The sequence below is a fragment of the Enhydra lutris genome, unplaced genomic scaffold (assembly GCF_002288905.1).
Source record: "Enhydra lutris kenyoni isolate GAN:26980312 unplaced genomic scaffold, ASM228890v2 scaffoldscaffold31, whole genome shotgun sequence".
Taxonomy (NCBI): Eukaryota; Metazoa; Chordata; class Mammalia; order Carnivora; family Mustelidae; genus Enhydra; species Enhydra lutris.
Genome location: NW_019154115.1, coordinates 11,775,371 through 11,797,875, shown reverse-complemented (window position 1 = coordinate 11,797,875; position 22,505 = coordinate 11,775,371). Strand labels below are relative to the sequence as shown.

Below are 22,505 nucleotides of genomic sequence, written 5' to 3'. Positions count from 1 at the left end.
GGGGGGTGGGGGGAAAGCAGCCATCTAGGAAGGACAAAGGGCCCTGGGGCTGCCTCCCCCCGGCGTGACTAATGGTCGCCACCTCTGCAGAACAGCCCCTCTTCCTCCACGGTGTGTGCTTTGGAGCCTACCATGCCCTTTCTCAAGGATTCTTTTGCTTCTCTCCTCAGCAGTTTTCTCCTCATGCATGGCCAGTCCCAAGCCTGGTCTTTGTCCTCAAGGGGAGCCTTTTCTCTATAACGTGTCTGTTTTTTGTATCTGAGAATGAGGGTAACTGGCTCCCACTCTCTGCCATTTAAATAAGGTGTTGGAGTTACCATTCATCTACTACTTGCCCGATGCTCTGCTAAGTGTTTTTGTGCACGTTAACTCACTTAATCCCTACTAACTGTGTGACTTTGGGCCGGTCTCTTGACTACTATAAGCCTCTGTTTCCTCATTTTTAAAATGCGGACATAATAGCACTCCCCTCATAGGGGTGCTGGGGGATAAAGTGGACTATTGTGGGGAAGCCCTGTGTCGGGGACAGCTGCCTGCCCCTGCCTGTGCTGAGTTAGGTGCTCTGTGCCTCCTTCCTGGGGCCTGAGCTGGGGCCCTTCTGCTCTATACCTACGGTCTCATTTGGGTCTTCTCCTTGGGGGAGGGAATGCATCCCCCCCTCCAAAGATTTTATTTATTTATTTGAGAGAGAGCATGAGGATGGGGAGGGACAGAGAGAGAGAGGAAGAAGCAGACTCCCTGCTGAGCAGGGAGCCCAGCATGGGACTCGATCCCAGGACCCTGGGATCATGACCTAGGTCGAAGGCAGACACCTAACTGACTGAGCCACCCAGGCACCCTAAGGGAGTGCATCTTACTGTTTTTGCAGTAAGATGGGGGCAGGGTATGAGCTCAGTGACACGCGTGAAGTTAAGAAGGAAAAGAGGAAAAACTCCAGAAAAGTTCCAGAAACTCCTGGTTCTGAGCTAACAAGTTTGGGCTGGTGGACCCCAAGTGGGGACATAACAAAAATGGAACTTGGAAGACCTTTTGTCAGAGAGTAGAGAAGGTACAGAGCACCCAACTCTGAGTCCAGGTGAGGGCAGTGGTTTATCCAAAGTCACACAGCCATTTGATGTCAAAGTTCAGGCCATAATCGTGGCGGAGGTCTGCCAGTGAGAGCAGTGTTTGATCTACCACATTGGGACCACATATTACCTGAAATATGTAGAAGGCCCCATGAGCAGGCTGCTAGGTTCTAGAATCTGCTCCTTCCCCCTTCCCTGCCACCGCCCCATTTGTGGTCATTGAAGACTTGATGAGATGTTCAAGACCAGGTGTAAGAGAGGTGCATGGGGGAAAGACACAGGCCTTGGAGTCAAGTAGACCACAGTTCAAATCTCCTTGCCTCCTTTTCCTCCTTTAGACAAAACAATTAGCTGTATGCGCCCCAGCCTCCTTACCCGTGAAATGAGAATAACAATATGCACTTCATAGGGTTGTAGGTTGTTGTAAGAATAAAGAATAAGCCAACTTAGACAGAATGTTAGACCTAGTAATTAGGTGTATCTGGCTGATCTGAGGCAAAGAATTATGTCTTCTTTATCTTCATATTTCTCTCCATTTTCCCGTTCCTCCAGGGCTAGCACGTTGCCTTCTACTTCGTGGTAGGTGCTAAATATGAAATCACTGAGTAAAAGGAGGAGCTATTTTGTGTTCTTTAAAACTTGGCTTCTCAAAGTGAGGCTTGGGGACCAGCTGCACTGGCATGACCTGGACGCTTATTAGAAATGCAAGATCTTGGAGTCCATCCCAGATGCACCGAAACAGAACATTCATTTTAGTAAGCTCCCCAGATGATTCGTGTGCACATTAAAGTTTGAGAAGCTTTACTTTAGAGAGCAACCTCTGAAGCTGGGGGAAGCCTAAGAACTCCTATGAAGGGAGTGAGTATTGTGGGAAATTCACGGGCAACAGGAACACACACACACACACACACACACACACACACACACACACCTGCCATGCACGCCCTCTTCCCACTCTCGCTAGTCTGGAAGTGGTTTCTTGGTTCCGTGGAAATCCAAAGGATGTTGAATCACTTCTGTAAGATCCATAATGGGAGCAGAGCCAGTGTCCATGGGGCCCTGTGTGTGTGCTTTCCAGAGCAGGCTGTGGTCTGGGGATCATTCCTTCCTTGCCAGTCGATAGCTCTGTGACAGAGGTAGACGGCAGCCTCTAACAAAGAGCCCCAAGGGACTTCAGAGTCCCTGTGTTCTCAGATGGGGAAGGAAGCAGGACCTGAGGTGGGTTTCCTGGACCTCTGGGATGTTCTCCAGGATCGTCAGCAGGGGTATGGAACTTGCTAAATGAAATGACTTAAAACTCATTTACTGAAAACAAACGTGGGGTACCCAGCCTTTGATGTGGAGTCATATACTCAGTGATCATTTGCCGTAAGCCTCCTCCATGCCAGGCCTGTGTGGGTCCTGGGGATACAGTGGGGATGAAGACTCACTCCTGCCCTTGACGTGCTCATAGTCTAGTGGAAAGAGAGATGTGGTGGCAGGTAGTCAAAGAGCCATGAGCCAAGGTCCAGGGATGAGAGGTCCATAAATAACATGGGACAGTGGGCTCATATATATGAGAGAATGAGAGAGAGGAGTGAAATACATATATTCATAGGTGAGAGAGGGAGCGAGGGAATTGAGTGGTTCTGCAGTGCACACACACATAAATATGCATATATATAGAGAGAAAGCAAATAAGCTAAAATGTTAATTATTGAATCTATCTGGAAAGAATGCAGTAACTCATTGTACTGTCCTTTCAACTTTTTCTTACTTGAACGCTTTTGTAATAAAAAGTAGGAAGGACGCTGGGCATAGTGCATGCATCAGGCTAGCATTACCCATGGTTGGATGACTTAGTCCAGGGTAGATGCTCAAAAGTGTTTGTTTAGAGTCGCAGTATGCAGTTGCGAAGCGCTTCCCCTCTGGGATCGCAGTCCGTCCGTCCAGCAGCACTGTGGGGTCTGTAACCCTCACCCTTGCTCTCCAGCAGAGGCCTGGAGACCACAGTGACATGCCCAAGCCTCCCGCTGGTAAGTGATCCGGCCGGGGCTGAGACCCAGGCTTTTAGATTCCAAATCCGGTTCTCTTTTGTCACCCACAGTCTCTCTTAGGAGCGGATGGTTTATTTTGTGCCCGTGTCAGGGGCCAAGTGCCCAGACGTGAGGAGGAGGCCTCACTGTTTATCTTCCCAGGCCTGCCTCGTCCCGGTGATGGGTGACCATCCCCTTTTTCTTTTGGGTCTTCAGGGGATGAAGACAAGGGAGGCAGGCACCCCGGACAAAATGGCAGCTGACCTTGGGCCCTTTCCCCTTGGCTGAGGCGCAGGCCAGTCGAGGAAACAGCCTGGCTGAAGACAGCTTGTGTGGGAAAATGGCCTCTCAAAGCTAGAGAGAGCCATTGTATGGGCTCACACTGAGCACACTCCAGCAAAGATGATTGGTCTTTCAGGCACCCCGCCAGAGGGTAAGTTTTATCACTTACCCGCAATATGAGCCAGATAAATGGCTCCTTCTTGGTTTCCTGCCAGTTATTGCTCGTGCTGCCAGAAAGTCTTAATCATGCTGTTGAAAGAGGCTGCGCCCCTCCCCCCACCAGCTGCCAGCTGGCTCCAGGGCCTCTCAGCTGGGCCATGACTTCCTGCACCCCCACAGCAAAGGCTCCCCTGTTTGGGCCTGATTAAGAGCATGCCGACTTACTACTCACTTCTCAGTCTCATGTATATTTATAAACCTTTTTTTCTAACCCCAAAACCCCTGGGGGGAGTTTTCCGAAGCTCAAACAGAACAATGATATATGTACAGTGTCCCCAGTACCCGGGCGCAGGACCCCAGTCAGAGCAAAGTCTTGAAAGTGTTTGCCAGATGTTCTAGGCTCAGTTGTCTTCCCACCCCTCCCCACATTCATATGTTGAAGTCCTAATCCTCCAAATGTACTGATGTGACTGTCTTTGGAGATAGAGTCTTCAAAGAGGTAATTAGGGTTAAATGAGGCCAACAGCCTATGCCCTAATCCTGTGTGATTTATAAAAAAGGACATGAAGACAGACAGGCACTGAGGGAGTCCATGTGAAGATTAAGAGGAGACAATGGCCAACTACAACCAAGGAGGGAAGCCTCAGAAGAAACCAACTCTACGAACACCTTGATCTCAGATTTCTAACCTCCAGAACTGTAAGAAACGAAATTTCTGTTGTTTAGTCCCTTCGTTAGGGCAGCCCCAGCCACTTGTGGGCAGGAGGAGTATTGAGTTTGCTTTGCTGGAGTCCCGGCACAGGCCTGGCACAGAGCTGGTGTGTGGGTGAAGTCATGAGTAAATCTGTGTCCCAGGAACCATCCATCAGTGTAGACCTCCCTGCTGGAGTCAGTCATTTGGGTGTCTCCCTGGGGCCGCCGGTGGTGGGGAGGTGATAGACTGGTGGCCACCCTCCCTTTGAGTCTTCTTCTAGCTCTTTATTCTTTTTCTTTTTCTTTCTTTCTTTCTTTTTTTTTTTAAAGATTATATTTATTCACTTGAAAGAGAGAGAGAGCACAAGTAGAGGGAGAGGTAGAGGCAGAGGGAGAAGCAGACTTCTCACTGAACCAGGAGCCTGACATGGGGCTCGATCCCAGGACCTGGAGATCAAGACCCAAGCCAAAGGCAGAAGCTTAACTATCTGGGCCACCCATGCACCCCACCTCCAGCTCTTTCTGATTCGATATCACCCATCCTTATCATGAATCTCAGGGGTGGGAGCCGCTCCCTCTGTGTGGCCTGAAGGTGGTGGCCAGGGCATGGACATGGACATGCCAAGGGGACCCAGTCATGGAATCACAGCAAGATGCCTGTTATTGGCTTCGGGGGGAGTCTCACGAGAGATTTCTCAGGTGTTCTCTTGGCATCAGTAAGCCTCAGAGAAGCCTTGGAGAGTCCAGCTCTGTTTGTAAAAGCAACCCTGTCCCTAGAGGATTCTTGAGTGAATAAAAACATTTTAGGTTTTTAAAAGTATCCTTGATTATCTTCAGTTGGCCCAGAATTTTCCGTCTTGGCATCATGGGGCCTCTCCTTTCTTCAGGCTGCCTGGGTCTGTATGTGTACCTCGTTTGTGAACTTGACTTTGGGGAACCTGGGACTGTGAAGGGAGGTGAGATACGAGGGACCAGAACTTTGTCCACACACGGGTTTGCTGCTGGGTGTGTCCCACACTCATAGTGGGTGTGGAGAGAGTAAGCCTTTGGTTAGAAGTGGTCAGGCCCAAAGAGGCTCAGAGTATGTCCCAGGCTCCCCTGACCCTGACACTGAGTAGGATACTCTGAAGGCCAAGATATCTGTGTGGGCTCTGAGCATCACCAAAAATATGCATCAGTGAGAATCCTGGGGACGTTGGGAGGTTTTGCCTGCCCCTGGCCCTTCAGGCAAGCCCACGTGCATGTCTGGCCCTGGAGGAAACCACATAGGGAAATAAATGGTGGGGTGGTCATTTACTGCTTGAATTGTTCCTATAGAATTGTGCCTTTGTCCTCCCGGTGTTTGGGAATCTCTGAATAGCTCAAGGCAATTGAGTCACCCTAGGGTTAAGGCAGGGGGCAATGTCTCATGTTTAAAGTGGATAGAACCTGGCTTTCACATTTTTCTCACCCGTGAACATTTAAACAGCTGACTTCAGATGAGGCAGCCAGTGATGGCCTCTGGGCGCTGTGGTGACCTTGCAATGAGTCCCGTTGACACCCAGGGTCTCAATGCTAGAAGGGACCCTGTATACCACTCAGAGGTACCAGAGGTGAAGGCAACCCCCTCCCCCCAAGTCTGTGCAGCTGGCACAGAGAAACTGAGAGCCCTCAAAGACACTCCCCGAGGTGCTTGGGGTGTGAGAAAATGGAAACAAAACACAGCAGCACCAAAAACCAGCCCCGTGGGCAGCTGCACCAGGATGTTCCCAACTGAACACAGACAATGGCCACAGACCAGAAACAGTGTGCTACCAGGACCTTCTATGCCTATGTTTGCGACAGACGAGGAACCACGAAGGTGACTAACCATTCCCCTCTCCCGACCAACAGCCCTGAATGCTGCCTCTGTACCAAGCCAGCAGGAACCGTGCCTCCCCTTCCTGCCTGCTACATCCTTATTGACTAAGTCATGTGATCGTGAGTTAACAGTAACTGATTATTAAATTATGAAGACCCAGTCACTGAGTTGTTCACCCTCCCCTTGACAGACTCCGAGCCAGAAAGGCCCCACTTTCCCCGCTTCTCCGTCTTAGCCCGCAAAACCCAATCTACTGAGAAGCCCCCCAAAACATCTCACACTGTGATGCTCCAGGGTTTCTCTGGGGTGGATTCTTTCTTGCTGCAGTAAAGTCAGTAAGCCTTGATCTTGAGTGGGATGAGTGTGCCCTTGGTGATCTTTGGTTGGTGAACTTTTCCATCTGTCAGTTGGGCACACTGATAACTGCCCAATAAACCTTTACAGGGATGTTGTAAGAATCAAGTGGTATCATACGGGTGGGAAGGAGTTTTTCAAGTTGAAGTTGCTCTGGGTCTCTAAGCTAGTGCGATGTGGAATTTCCAACTGGTTCTCTTTCCAGACTTAGAATACAGTACTTTTTAAATGGAAGATTCCTATTCAAGTTTCTATTATGTGGGCCTGCCTCACTTCCTCAGCTAAACCCCTCCTCCAATTTAGTGCAAGGAATAGCAATTAACACAAAAACTTCAAAGGCACTTGCCTAAGGCTGGGGCCTGCCTGGGAGGAAGATCTGAGTGTTCCTGGGCAGGCCAGTGAGGTTGCGGAGCTGGTGACTTCTGAGCACCACCCCTCTCTTTTCCTGCTGATACCATTGCTTCCACGAGGGAGTGGCTGCGGTTTCAGCAAGGCTGAGAGATAAAGCCTTCCACCCCACAAAAAAGGCAGCCAGCAGCCTCATTCCTCCTTCTTTTTTTTTTTTTTTTCTTTCTTTCTTTTTTTAAAACACTCAGTGGTTGGCCCTGTTGCTCCAGGGTGAGGGCCAAACTCCATAGCCTGGCTTCGGAGGCTCTCTCACCTCCAGCCATTTCTTTTTACGGGGTCCACGCTGGGCCACAGCAAATGTCTCAGGGATTCCCAATTTCATGATCCATTTTCAACTCTCCAAGACTGGTTTCCGCTTTTCCCTCTGCTTGCCACATCCTTCCACATCTTTTCCTGCAAAACTCAACCCAAATATCACTTCCTGTATCTCCTCAGCTGACCTCTTCTGCCGCAGGGCCTTATGGTATTTTGTACGTGATGTTACTTGTGCACCTATCACGTTGTATTGAAATTGAAATCGTGGTTCTCCTAATTGCTAGTCTACGCAGGCACGCATGCACCTAAGTGCACACGCCCGCACGCACGCATGCACGCATGCGCAGCTGTAGGGAGCCAGAGACACCCCCCCACCCCCACCCCCGGGGGCTGGGAAGCTCCTTGATGGAATGAAATGTACTTTTTCATTTTTGTATCTACAAGGATGGGGTTTTTTTGTACTGACCATGGGGTCTGGTACACAGCAGGTGGTTAATGAATGCTGTAATTCGCTGCTGTTGATCTTGTTATATTTCAGTATCAAGCAGTATGTTGTTTTCACTGGGATTCTCTTGGGACTAGGAAGCCGGGAACATTTGTCACTGGAAAGTTTTTCGCAATCAGAAAGGCCAGTCCTAGTCAACTGAGAATCCATGGCTCTGCCCAGCTTTTGGAAGTGCCCAGCTCATCTGAAAAGAATTTTCTTGATCCTGTTTTCAAGCCTGCCAAGGAGGGGTTCATGTATGGTTCATTAGCTGTTGCAGCTAGTGTTTTCCCACTAATTGCAAGTAAGTCTCAGCTTGGGGATTTTTCTTCATTTTAAGAATCACTTTCTTTTTGGCATGCCCATATTTTATTTTGGAGGAGTAGATTATCATGAATATCATGGGTTTTTTGTATTATTTGGGCTGCGGTTATCCCTGAGGGAGGTCAAAATGCAGTATCAGTGAATATTAATTCTGCCCCCTTCTCTACCAGGAAACTAAAAAATGAAGCCAGGTTTGCCCCGAAGGCCTGTGTTATTTCTGTTGGAAGAGCCCACAGCCTGGAAGGCAGGACACCTGGGTTCAAGTCTTGTTTTGCTGTTGACTAGCTATTTTGTTTTTCTTCCCTTTTTTTAAAAAAAATTTTTTTTTTTTTAATTTGACAGAAATCACAACTAGGCAGAGAGGCAGGCAGAGAGAGAGAGGAAGCAGGCTCCCCACAGAGCAGAGAGCCCGATGCGGGACTCAGTCCCAATACCCTGGGATCATGACCTGAGCCGAAGGCAGAGGCTTAACCCACTGAGCCACCCAGGTGCCCCTATTTTGTTTTTCTAATAGTTTTCCATGTGTTGTCCCTGACCAGCAGCAGTACTTGGAACTGTTCTAGAAATGCAAATTCCCGGGCCCTACTGAGTGAGAAAACTCTGCAGCGGGGGTCCAGAAATCTTATTTTATTTTATTTATTTATTTTTAAATTTTTATTTATTTATTCGACAGAGAGCGATCACAAGGAGGCAGAGAGGCAGGCAGAGGAAGAGGAGGAAGCAGAGATCATGACCTGAACCGAAGGCAGAGGCTTAACCCACTGAGCCACCCAGGCACCCCCAGAAATCTTATTTTAATAAGATTTTTTATTTAATAAGTTTAATGATTATTTATGTTATGAATAAGGTTTAAGATGACCTTATTTTAATAAGATTCTGATGTACACTGAAGACTGAAAATCACTGATTGGGTCAAGGCAATTTTATCATTTTGATATAAAATTATGTTTAAAATTATTCAGATCATTAGATTATATTGCTACACAGACACGCACACACAAAATGACATTATAAAAATTTTGGAGGAGACAAAAATTTAGATGTAAATTCAACTAAAGTATAAGCATTCTTGTACATTTTCTTCTAGTATTTTTTGTCCTCCACATATTTTCACAGGGTTGTGATCACAGGACATGCACAAACAGATAGACTGCTTTTTTCCTGCTTAACACAAATACTGTAACTACTATTCAGAGCTGCCGCTTCCACATTTTCATCAGAACTATTCTGAATGACCACACAGGACTTTACGGAATAGCTGTGTCTTGGGTACTTCACCAGGCTGGGGTGAACTTGGTCTGTGGAGTTGAAAATGCTCTTAGACAAGGGGGCCTCCCCTTTGAGGCATTTGATTTTCTCTTCACTTGGTCCCGCCCTCCCCACCAAGACCATTGTGGAAAAAATCAAAAGTATGAGTGCTCCCGGAAATAGAGTCATAAACAGAGAGGAAAGGGAGGTTAGCCAACAGCCCTGAGTTTTCCAGAGTCATCCAGAAACTGGGATTCTCCCAGGTCTGAAATCCCCTCTTGAAACCCTGAAGCAGTTGGGTCCTCACTGCGCTACCTTGTGGCTGCGTCTATGAATTGCACCTTCTCTTGACAAGCATGGCCGGCACCGTGGAGGAGTTGGTTGGAGTTTGTCTCCTTGCCCCAGGCTGATGCCTGCATGCGAGCTCCCCTCCGTGCAGGTCTGGCTGTGCTCCCTCCCATTGTCCTGGTTTCCACACTGAGCCTGAAGTCCAGCCATGACCCCCAGCCTGCTTGGCAGGGATCCAGATGTCCGCTTGGCCCTGGCCAGTCCCTTTCCCTAGTGGGGGACCTCAGCGCCCAGCTGAGAGGGCCAATCTGTGAAATGGACACCCTCCTGGGAGCCTGCATATAATCACCCTCCTGGCTGTGAGAATGGCTGTGCCCTCTGCCCTGTGTGGATCTGTGGATGTCAGGGACACCAGGCTGATGTCAGCGTGGTCCATTCCTGTGGGGACTGCTCAGCCCTGCCTGTGGACAGCCCCCACCCTCCTTTCCCCTCCCCGATGACTTGCCTACAAGGACCCAGCATGCCTTTCGACACAGTGGCAGCTGGTGCGGGAAACAGGGCAGGGAGGACGTGACCGTGGGCGTCTCCGTACAGGCCAGTTGGCTTTTGGCTGGATTACTCACTTGGTGATTCACAGCCTATGGTCAGTTCCCAGCCCCAATTAGTTCCTTCCTCAATCAGCCACTCCGTTTCTTTTTGAAAAATGTACTATTCACCTGACCCAGCATGAAAGAATATAGGTGCAAGTCCTGGGTCCCCGTGCAAGGCAAGCAGGGTGGGCTGCTGTCCTCTTACTCCAGGGGCTGCTGTCCTCTTACTCCAGGCTTGTCCTCTCTGGGTATGTTACCCTCAGGAGGGCTCGAGGGGTTGGGCCAGGAAGTCTGGCAGTGGATGGACCCTGGCCTTTAGCAGAGAGAAGATAGCATGTCACTAGTATGCTGGACTCCAGTTCCCCATGCATTCCTGATGAGCGAGCTCCATCTCCAGACATCACCTGCAACATTACTCACAAATGACCTTCCCTGAAATTGTAGAGGCCTACCAGGAATTCGTAGGTCCCATGGGATGGATGATTCTGGGCCTAAGCCTATGATTGCGGAGGCCTGAAGTCACAGTGTTAGGTATAACCCTTTCCCAGAGTGGCCCTCTTAGGACAACAAATCCAAGACCAATCTAACTGCAGCTAATCAGAATTTTCTTTTTAAGATTTTTATTTACTTAAGACACAGAGAGAGATCGCAAGTAGTTAGACAGGCAGGCAGAGAAGGGGAAGCAGGATCCCTGCTGAGCAGAGAGTCTGATGCGGGGCCCAATCCCAGGTCCCTGAGACCATGACCTGAGCTGAAGGCAGAGGCGCAACCCTCTGAGCCACCCAGGCGCCCCAGGTTTTTTTTTTTTTCTCTTACAAAAAGCCTATACTCTACGACCTTAAAAACTCTTTATATGTATCTTTAAATATACTTCTAATCCCTAGCCATATACATGTATTTAGTTTTTCATAGTTGTGATTCAATAGGTGGGTTATTTAGTCCTGTTTTTTCCCCCACTTTATTGCGTGTAGAATTTCCTTATACTTATTTTTAAAAGCTACAAGACCAGTTGTTATTTAACTTTTTGGAGGTCACAGGTCCCTTTGGTAATCTGCCAAACTCATGACCTCTGTCCCCCACTCGAAGTGCACAGACGCATGGCCTTGGGTGCCATCCAAGGAGACAGTTGGACTCTCTTATGACACCCACCCTTGGGGCAGGTCAACATCACTGGTGTTACACTGTGAGCGCCTGAGGGCCAGCACTAAGCCTTGTATTTGTGAATTCTGTCTTGATCACCCCCAGAAATTTCTGAAACTTTTAGTACTTGAGTAGGCATCTGAAACAATACTTGTTTACAGATGGACTTCGTGCTAGCTGGATGGTTAATTGTTAGGCATTCCAGTTGTTTCCAGTTGTGGGCACTTGTGACCCAGGGCAGCTGTCAAATTACCCACCTACGATTTGCTTTGCTTTTCTTCTTCCCAGACAGCCTGTTTGGGGGAACGTGGAAAACGTGTACTGTACAGGCTCTGTACCTTTGCAGATGCACAAGGAACGCCTCCGTCTCTTTTGTTCCAATTCCACCCTATGAAGCTGTTCTCAAATGCCACCGGCCTCCCCAGAGCCCTCCCTGTGCCCCACACTCGGAAGTCAACTCTTCTGCCTCTCCCCCTGCTCCTTGTTCTACAGCCACACAAAGTGCCACAGACTGGGCAGCTCATAACCCACGGAAATTCATCTCTCACCCTGCTGGAGGCAGGAAGTCTGAGACCCGGCTGCCAGCATGGTCAGGTTTGGGTAAGAGTCTGCTTTCTGGTTTCCTCAGAGGTTGGAAAAAGAGCAAACTCTCTGGAGTCCTTTTTATAATGCTACTAATCCCATTCAGAGGACCCCACCCTTATGACCCAACCATTGCCCAGAGGCCACACCTAATGTTCCCGTCATGCTGAGGTTAGCATGTCAATATGAATCTGCAGGAAACACAAACATTCAACCCACTGTACTCTTAGTGGTACCCATTGCACTCCACGCCCTAGTCTAGAAAATTTTATGTACGTATCTCACGTCCTATATTAGACTCAGTGATATGCTTCATGTATATGACACCCAGAATAGATCATTTGAATATGCCCCTGCTCTGTAAGACAAAGTTATTTTCAGTAATATGGCAAAAATTAGGGATTGCTATTTTCTTAATTTATTCTTTAGTCTTAGAGCAATGAACAATTTGAGAGGAAGAACACACTGCTACTTTGAAGATATTCAAATGCAGTAAAAGTATTTCCTGTAAGAACTAAAATTTTTACTTAACAAACAAAATATAGTTGACTCTTGGAACAACACAGATTTGAATTCTGTGGGTGCAAATATGTGTGGATGATTTTCTCCACCCCATAAATACAGCACAGTACTGTAAGTTAATTTTCTCTTCCTTATGACTTTCTTAATAACATATTCTTTTCTCTAGTTTACTTTCTTGTAAAAATACAGCATACAATACATATACATATATGTGTTAATTGACTGTTTATGTTATCAGTATGATTTCTGGCCAATAGTAGGCTGTTAGTAGTTAAGTTCGGGGGGAGTCAAAAATTATATGTGGATGTTTGACTCTTTGGGGGGTCGGCACCCCAATCCGCATGTTGGTCAAGGGCCAACTGTATTACACCTCTCAGGTCACTGTCATATCTGTCTCACTGTTTTACACTGCAAACTTAAAAACTCTAAGTGGTCACATTGGATAGCAGAAGGGAAATTCTCAGGTTTTGCTTCTTTGTCTTCACAATCACTATGGTATCATCTTTGATTCTGAATTTGCTGTTCAAATGTAGGACAATGCAGTAAGTACCACAGGTGTTGGAGACATGAGATGGTCAAAGCCAGTTGGGAGGATTTGAAACCATGACTCCTGCAGTGAGCTCATCACCGAACAGGTGACTGTCAGGGACCAACCACATAACTTGGAATTCTCAAAATTAACATTGACAGAGAACATCGTATTTATTAAAGGATAAGTAATAAAAATGCGATCATTTGAAGATTACATAGATATTAATGAAACTCAGCAGTAACCGTTAGCAGTTGTTTGCCACTTGGGCCAAAAAATTATTTTGAGGAGGTAGGAGGCTTATTTTTATCACTGACGTTATTTAGAATTGCGATAATGAAAAAAAGACCAACTTTTAGTAGATTCTGTATTGTATTTACATTCCCTCTGGAAGATGGCCCCCTTATTATTGACTTCTGGGGTAGATAGCTCCCACCTCCCCGCCCCGGGTCCTGGGTGGGAGTTGGGGCCAGGGGCTGGCTGGCTGCATAGTTGTACACTGTCTACGCTCAAAAGCCATGGTTCTGTGGGTGGCCCGAGGCCCTGGAAGGTGGCCTCTATGTGAGACCGATTTTCTTCATGTACTCCCAACAAAGCAAGACCACAATCCACTGAATACAGAAATGGAAGAATCTAGCCCTCTCCCATGAAGTCAGACATTAAAGAAATTTGCAGCACTTCTTTGTAAAACAGTGTCACCCTTCAGACTCCCTTTTCATTGTTGATGTTTGGAAATACAAGGCATTTCTCATGGTATTCTAAGTATTGGCACGCAGTGGGTTTGCTGGTATTTTTAAAGGCATTAACCTTTACACGACTTTCTCAGCTTTGGTCTCTAATATGGTAAATATTGATAGATGTATTCCATACAAAAAAAGCTCTTTGGGGTCCTAAAAAATGTTTCAGAATGTAATGGTGTCCTGAGACCAGGAAGTGTGAGAGCTGCTGTGTTTGTGCACTGCCTTATACACATGGCGCGTGCTGGTGCCCAGTGGTTGAATGAGGGACTGGGTGAGTGTCAGCTGCTCCCAGGATTTGGAAGCTGCAGCTGGGATAGGAGGGAGGGTGGGCAGGCTCCCCTCCCCCTACCCCAGGCTGTGGTGATGGACACCTGGAGGCTGGGGTTGCTGGGGGCTGAGAACAGCAGCTTCTAGTGTTGGCTGACATGGCAACACCAGTGAGGGGGTGGGTCTGGGTCTCAAGCAATGAGGTCTGGGGATGAGGGTGACGGTAGCTCTGTGTCCTGGGGGTTTCAGGAGGCTTCCCATATCCTGTACCCCTTGGTGCTGGCAGATTGGAACAACCGCCCCAATCTGTCTTTCCTGATGGGTACTGAGCAGGATTGTTTTCTAGCGGCCTCTGGCTGTTCACTCACTGGCAGTGAGCACAGTGGAAAGAGAGGCCCAGAGCCTCAGTCAGACAGATCGAGCTCTCCGAGCTTCTCCATGCTCTGCTCTGAACAGCCATGGGATCCCTGCAGGTCACCTAAATGCTGGCTGACTCTCTGCCATGGCGAGGAGGGGATAATATCAGGCTGATACTGGGTGCATGGTACCTTAGCGGGTCCATGAGTCATGTCATTCATAAACACAAGAAGAGGCAGGCTGGGGGCGGTTAAAGAAGAAGGGTCCTTGAGGGAGTTCTTCCCTCCCCATGGCTAGGTCTCCCAACCCTAGACCCACTGTGGACACTTAGCCTGGGATCACTCATTGTGGGGACTGCCATGTGCGTTGTAGAATGTTTGGCAGCATCTCTGGCCTCTGCCCACCACAGGCCATAGCACTCTCTCGCCGACTGTGACAATTAAACATGTCCCTGGACATTGCCAAAAGTCTACAGGGCGGGGGTGGGGGGTGGCAGTTCTGCCCCTGGTTGAGAACTGCCAGCCTAGATACCCGTCTGACAGGGCTCCACTGTGGGCGCTTGCTTGTAGCCAGCCTTGGGAGATGACCACTGACATCATACACACAGATCTGGGTCACTCCTTGAGGAAGAATTCTGCCAAGAGATTCTGCTCTCAAGGGAACAAGAGACCTCCCGACTCTGATCCTTTTCCCTGAAGAACCCATCTGCTAATTGTGGCTGCTTGCCTCGGCTTTTGGACAAACCAAGCCCTGGGACAGCAGTAGCTGACCAACATGAGATCTGTTGAAGGAAGTCTGGACAATGTCCAGCAGCCTGGGGGAGGCCATCCTGCCCTTCAGCCTCCTCCTTGGCACTCACGGCTCCCAACCTCCATGTCTCCACAAAATAGTCCAGGCCGTCGAGAGCATCATAGATAAAAGGAGGGAGGTATTGTGACATGATGGAATGCTTCTGCCACCAGAATGAATGAGTCACCACCACAGACACGTGCCCTGGGTGAAGCTCCCTGGTGTAATGTTGAGTGCAAGAAGCCAGAAGCAAAAAAGCACATGCTGTATGCTTTCATTAATGGAAAGTTCCCCCAAAGGCAAAGTAATTGACGTGAAGGTTCAAGGGGTACACAAAGGAAGCTTCTCCAATGCAGATTCCTACTATGAAAATTCATCGGGCAATTATGACACAGGCACTTGATGTATGTTACGCTGTGATAGAAAATAAGCGCACAAAAACAACTTTCTGGACTGAAGGTCAGGACAGGCCCTTCAGCAAAATCCCTGTCCACCCAGGGAATAATGATGATTAGCAATTTTGCTGCTTGGCTCTAACTTCTTATTGTTATTTTTGGACCTGGCTTCCTACAGCAGATGATACACACACAATAGTGAGCCCATGCTCGGCACAGACAATGTTCAGTACGTGGCAAATAGTCAATACTACCCATCAGTTATTAACCGGCCTAGGATACAAAATAATAATAAAATAATAAACAACCCTTTATTTTTAAAGGGGAAACAAGAGTCTGGAATTTGCAGTGATACTGGTTACCAAATTCCTCATTCTCCAGGTTTTTGGAGCTCCTTCCAAAGCGTAGTCTTTGAGGGAAGAAAAAAATCTAAAGCTTCTACCTTAGAGCTACTAGCTCTTGACCAGTAACAGCCACACACAGAAAAACCTCCAATACCTGTCTATTTGGTCAAATTGCTCAGTTTGCTTCATATCTGTCACTTACTGATCCAATGCACTATTTAGCCAGGAACCTGGAATCCACCTGTCAGATCAAGCGTTTGGATCTGTTTTTGGCCATTCATTTCGTTTATGAATTTACAGATCAAACAGGTATAACCGCTGTTGGAGTCCTCAGTCTCAGAGTAAATCTTTGGCTGAAAAAGAATGAAGTCTAGAAAATGTGCAATGCTCTCTCTCCTTCAGACCTGACTGGAAACAGGACCCTACAAATCCCTCTCTCCTCCGAGAGAGCCAACAATCAGACAACCTTAGCAAGATGGAGCGTTTCATTGGAAGCTGTACTGCCCAGCCACAAGTCAGATGCCAAGTTAGCGCTCCGGAAGATCCAGAACTCCTTCAGACCCTTCTCCATCCTAGTCTTAGCATGACTAGATCTGATCAGACATGGCAGAGACTTCAGTGCAAGCGGCGAGTGTTTTTAGACTTTTGTCCCCAGAAAGATCTCCTAAAATTTCAATCCCATACAAATGGCAGCTCATCCTGTGACCCATGACACCATTAATAGGACCAAGCTCTGTCCCACACCATCAAGAACCACTTAGATTCATCACGACAGACATTTAAAAAAGAAAATCCATGCCCATCTCCGCAGAAAAGGCAGGCTCTTACCTAGTCCCAGGCTTTGTCCATTGGCACTTGATTGGATAAAGACGCACAAAACCAAGAAAATAGAGACACACGGGGGCCTTTCCATTTCTCCTGTCTCACCCGGGGTCCGAGGTCTTCTTGCTAATTTCTGAAGTTAAAGAGACCAGATTGCTTATTGATACTGTGTGAGGGAGGCCTGCTCATTAATAATTAACTTTTAACCAGGGTATCCAGTGTTCACTTCTCTGACTACCCCCCAATTCCAGGCCTAACTATATCTAATACAACAAAGGATGATGTACAAAAGCTTTTTAAAAAACAATCCTGATACATTTTGAAAATCAAATATCTTGTTACGTATTCTTACCTTCTTGGACCAAGGTCATAGTTCCAAATTAATCAGTTTAAAGTTAGTATGTTTGGGAATGCTGTCAAAGGTCAGGGGTCAGTGGCTCTCACCTGGTTGCCTAGCTTTCCCTCTGTCATCACTGTGACGGGGATGCTGGCTCATGGCAGGGATGTTTCAAATTGCAAGCTAAGCACAAAGAAAAAGAGAAGGGCTCTGGCAGGCGGAGAGCTGCTGGAGGGTCTTTTTCTGTTCAGTTCAGCAAAATTGCTGGTGCCTGAAGTTAAAGAGTTGTGGAGAGATGTTTCTATAAGCTGAAAGGGGCAGAAAACCTCTAACGTTAGTGTAGGAAGGAGCAAAGATGGAGGACCTGTAGCCTTTGCTGGGCTCCCCACTGGGAGATGACCCTATAATAAACTCTCCTCCTTTGTGTTAATTAATACTCCCACTGTGTAGAGGACTGAGAAGTCAGGCCACTCAGCAAAACCAGGCAGGGGAAATGTTACTCTGTAAGACTCTTATGATATACCTTGGGTCCCTAGTTTTATTTAAACTTTATTTGTTCAATTTTTTTTTATACCTACTATCTACCAGGCACTGTTTTAGGCATGGGGGACATTCAAGCATATAAAACAGATGAACATTCCTGTCTTTGTGAAACTTATTACCATTAGGGGTGGGAGGACTCAGATGATAGACAATAGATGTAATAAATCAGAGATTTATGAAGATTGTAGAATGCAGTGAGAGCTATGGAAGCTATGGAAATAAGGGAAAGTATAGCATAATTAAGGGGGTGGGAGGGTAGTGATTCTTAAAACATTTTTAAAAGATTATTTATTTAACAGAGAGAGAGAGAGCACAAGTGGGGTAAGGGGCAGAGCGAGAAGCAGACTCCCTGCTGAGCAGGGAGCTGGACACAGGGATCAATCTTGGAACTCTGGAATCATGACCTGAACCTAAGGCAGATGCTTAACCAACAGAGCCACCGTGGTGCCCTGAGGTAGTGATTTTAAATAGAATGGTCAGGGAGAGCCTTGTTGGGAAGTTGAACTTTAAATGACTGTTTCAGTGAGTAGCCTCTGTGGACATATTAGGAAAGAGTAGCCAGTGCAAAGGCCCTGAGGTTAGAGTGCACCTGGTATGTTCCAGGACCAACAAGGAGGCCAATGTTCAAGGAGACACCCTTATAAAGACTTTTATGATCTGAGACATGGGGAAGCATTCTGAGCCGAAGAGGGGCATGATTTGTATTATTATTATTTTTTTAAGTCATTCTGGTTTTCAAGGATGGGAATAGATTATAAATGAGTAAGGGTGTAAGTGGGGAGAATGTGAGGAGGTCATGGTGACGATCCAGTGAGAAGTGAGGGCTTGCTTCAGCATGATAATAGTGGAACTGGGGAATGGTGGATATGTTGGATATATTTGGAAGGTGGGTGCCACAGGATTTCCTGAATACTGGAATGTGAGATGTAAGGCAAAGAGAGACATTGAGGATGACTTCAAGGACTTTGGCTCAAAGAAGTGGACAATGAGCTGTCGGCTGAGGTGGGGAAGGCTGTGAGTGGAGAAGTTTTGGTAGGGGAAGATGATACAATCAGCTTTGGCCCTGGGGCCTTTGAGATGCCTCTTGGACAGTAAGTGGAACTGTTGACTAGGCAGTTAGATAACTTGGGGGTTCTGCTCTGCTGATTAACTCAGCAAGATACCAGTGAATCCAAGCAGCTCCGGAATACCAAAACCTCTCCCTGCCAAATTTCTGCAGAGTACATTCTCTTACCAGTTTCTGCATGGGACGAGGTCTTCAGAGTTCTAGCTCTCATAAGTCTCTGCTTCATCAAGAATTTCTCTAGTATAATCTCATGCCAGCTTGTTTTGTGAGGCTCTCCTGGGGCAGGAGAGGAGGAGAGACATCTGTCCCCTTTTAGGGGTGCTATCCGCTCCCATCTATCCAAGCTCTGCCTGCCTGTCCCATCGGGTGACAGTTTTAATGCACCAGCTCTGTAGTCTTTCCATGAAGCTGGCCAAGGAGACTCCTGGCAGGGAAGAGAGGAGGACTTCACAGAGAATAAGGTTTCCAGAGCCTGAGGATGCTGGGTCTACTAGATGAGCAAAATATAACTTAACCTTAATGACCTCCATCTCCTCACCTCTAAAATGGGATAACTTGAGCCAGAGATAAGGTTTAGAAATGCCAGCTTAATACCATTTTTCTCCAAACATCTTTCTCCCTTTTAAGAAGGGGAAAGTGGAGATAATTCTGCAAATCTTTTGTCTTCCTAAAACTTAGGACCTAGGACAAATGAATTGTAACCAATAAAGACAAGCAGAAAGCTGAACATGTTTTAAAGGGATGTGAAGGGAGCAGGAGGACCCACCCCTACCTTCTCATCACTAGAAAGAGAGTCTCTTGGGCTTTGTATGTGGGTGGGGGAGGAGAGATTTGTCTCTAGGTCTCTAGGGCAGGCAAGACAGTCCTGGCTTCCCAGAAACCCTGCTGGAAGGTGGTAAGAACCCGAAGATGACAGGCCTGTGTGGTGCTGGCAGATAGGTAAAAGATGGCCCAGTGCCTGGCATGAAGTAGGAACAGCAATGAGCCTCCTGTGCTGACAGCTCATGTAAGATAGGGAGCACAGGCCCCTTGGTGGCCACCTGTGTGGATGGGGGACAGAGGACCTGGTGCCACCCCCACCCCCAGGCCCAGGGTTTGTGTCTGATCCAGAACTATGGCATAATGGGGTGGGAGTGGAAAGAAGAAATCCAGGGGGCCTGAAAAATATGAATTTGGAGTCAGTAATTCTGATGGCTTACAGAAAATAGAGACATTTCTTGTACATCAGCATTTTCGGACAGAGCTCCATCCCTGTGCAAAAGCAGGCATGTCATGAGATGTGCACGTGAAGTAGCCAGCCAAGGGCCTGGTTCACACTAGAGGTCCAGTACATGTAGTGACTTATTTTGGAGGTAACACAGTCCGCGGTCGAAAGTCCAGGCTTTGGAGTAAGATGGGTCTAGGTTCAAATCCCTGCTCTATCACTTTCTAATTGGGTGACCCAAGACAAGACATGAGTGGCCAAAGCTTTAACTGTTTTCCTTCGTTTGGCTAGGGACTGCTGATGCCCTCCTGATCGGGTTAGAGGGGGTCATGGAAAGAGGTGAAGCAGCCTTGGCCAGGAGGAAATAATAAACGACAGCTATTATTATTGCTGAATTGTTTTTAATTTACCTATAGGGGGTCGAGAGGGTGTCCAGGAGGTAGGCAACAGCAGGACCACAGTGATGAAATGAAAATGGTAATAAAGCAGAAGGATCTGGACCACTGGCTCCAAAATCTGTTTGAGCACTGGAATCAGAGTCAGCCTGAGAGCTCAGGGAGAGGACAGGTTTGAGGCCCATCCCAGGAACAATCCAGTTAAAGCTTCCGGTTTAACCTTCATTCTAAAGTTCTCCAGGCTGTTCTTTGCCCCTCACAGCTGGAACAGGTGCCTCCAACTGGTGCTTGGTCTATCAGGGCACAAGAAGGAAGTAATATGCCTTTCAGATGTTTTGGTGCCCCTCTAAAATTCGTATGTTAAAGCAGAACTCCCAAGGTGATGGTATTAGAGGTGTGGCCTTTAGGAGGTGATTAGGTCACAAGGGCAAGCCCTCATGAGTTGGGGGAGCATCCCTGTAAAAGAGACCCCACACAGATCCCTTGCTGCTTTGCCCCTGTGAGGTTACAATGTGGCCCTCTATGAAGACCTCATCAGACACTGCATCTGCCAATCCCTTGATCTTGGATGTCCAGCCTTCTGTTGTTTATAAATTTCTGTTGTTTACCCAGTCTGTGATAATCTATTACAGCAGCCCAGAAGGACTAAGGTATCACCTGAGAAAATTTTGTGTGTATGTATATATACATATATATATATACATATATATATATATATATATATTCTTCACTATACAATTAGAATATAGCACTATGGAATATATTGGTGATACATAATTTACAAGCACATAAATACCCATATATTTGGAGGGGGTAGTCCTCAAAGCTTTGTTTTGTTTATTTTTAAGAGAGAGAGAGTACACATCCAGGGGTGAAGAACAGAGGCAGAAGGAGAGAGAGAATCTCAAGCAGGCTCCACACTCAGCATGGAACCTGACGTGGGGCTCGATCTTAAAACCCTGAGATCACGACCTGAGCTGAAATCAAGAGTCAGACGCTTCACCTACTGAGCCACCCAAGAGCCCCCAAGGGTTTTTTTTAAACTGATAAAGGTGCTCGCCTGAAGAGATGTGAAGACTGAGGTAGAGGGATAGAGTGGCTCCCAGGTCTTACTGACCTAACAGAAATGTGGTTGATTCCATCAATACATTGGAAGAATCAATAGTTCCATTCGTGGAATCTGTAGTCATTCCCATGCCGAAGAAAGCCCAGCAGTTTATGGGGGACTCTTCATTTCCCATGAACTGAAAGGGGTAGGGCCTGAGCCCCATGGAGACTAGAAACTCCAGAGTTATCAGCACTGTCTGTAATCCTTGGTCTAAAATAATAATGGTTTTATAATTAGATTCTTACAAATTTCCCAATTCTTGCTCTCTTTTAATTTAAAAATCTTCTTGAAGAAATGGAAATTTCAAGAGACTGGCATTTGATGACCTGCCTGTCACCTTCTCCTTTAGTGAAATGGTGATAAGAAAGTTAATCAGAAGAAAAGAAATAAATATTTTACAGAGATAAAGAGAGCAAGTCCCTGGTGGGGAGAAGCCAGGGGGTCATGGTGAATTTCACGTATGAAAGCAATGGAGTTTTATATTCAAAATCAGCCATTCTTGTTTCATCTTCGAAACTGGGGATACTCAAGAGTGGCAGCCCTGGGTTGGAGTTCTCAGACAAGAGTAATGGAAACAATACCTTTTGGATTGGTACTATTATTTCCCTCACTGTGCGGTTGAGATTTAAGAGATTAAGAACTGGGACACACTGTATCTTCCCAGGAAAAGGCAGAGAGAGGGGAAATCAGGACCGTCTGAGCCCGGGGTCAGGTTCCTTAACAACCACTAGCCCTTGGTCCCTCTGTGTCTGATTTTCTTCAGGACTTCACGGGGCTTTCTTTCCTATGCCTTCACGGCATTCCATTTCCAGAGATGAAATTTATGACACTTTCAGGATCATGCCACTGGGAAATGATACTTTCTCTTACTGCTGCTGGGGGCCAGGCTGCCACCAGGAGAATGACCAAGCTTTTATTGGGTCACCAATCAGTGTGTGGACATTCTTGTACCATGCGGGAGTATGGCAAAAACAAGAAGGCTCCAAATATGTCCTCGTTTGGAGAGGGGTTGGCCTGGAATTTAACCTTTCCTTATCTTTTTTTTTTTTTGTTTTTTTTGTTTAAGATCAGTAAACAAATGAAAGGTGAAAACAAGTTTGCAGGGAATGTTTTAGACTATTTGAAAGAATGAAATGTTTCCAGCAGTACGAGCCAGTATTTATTCAGTGAGATCATCATGCCTCTACCAATAAGACTTGCAGATTAGGGACGCCTGGGTGTCTCAGTTGGTTAAGCAGCTGCCTTCGGCTCAGGTCATGATCTCAGCATCCTGGGATCGAGACCCACATCGGGCTCCTTGCTCATCAGGGAGCCTGCTTCTCCCTCTGCCTCTGCCTGCCATTCTGTCTGCCTGTGCT

General features: G+C 47.1%; 1 protein-coding gene across 1 annotated transcript in view; it reads right to left on the bottom strand.

Annotated features, from left to right (window-relative positions):
• Positions 1–22,505, bottom strand: part of LOC111153303 (lipase C, hepatic type) — a 144,056-nt gene that overhangs the window by 112,710 nt on the left and 8,841 nt on the right. The window contains exon 2 of the mRNA XM_022512240.1: positions 16,501–16,627. Coding sequence (XP_022367948.1) covers positions 16,501–16,585 — 85 coding nt within the window. The 5' untranslated portion in view covers positions 16,586–16,627. The remainder of the gene's footprint in view (positions 1–16,500; positions 16,628–22,505) is intronic.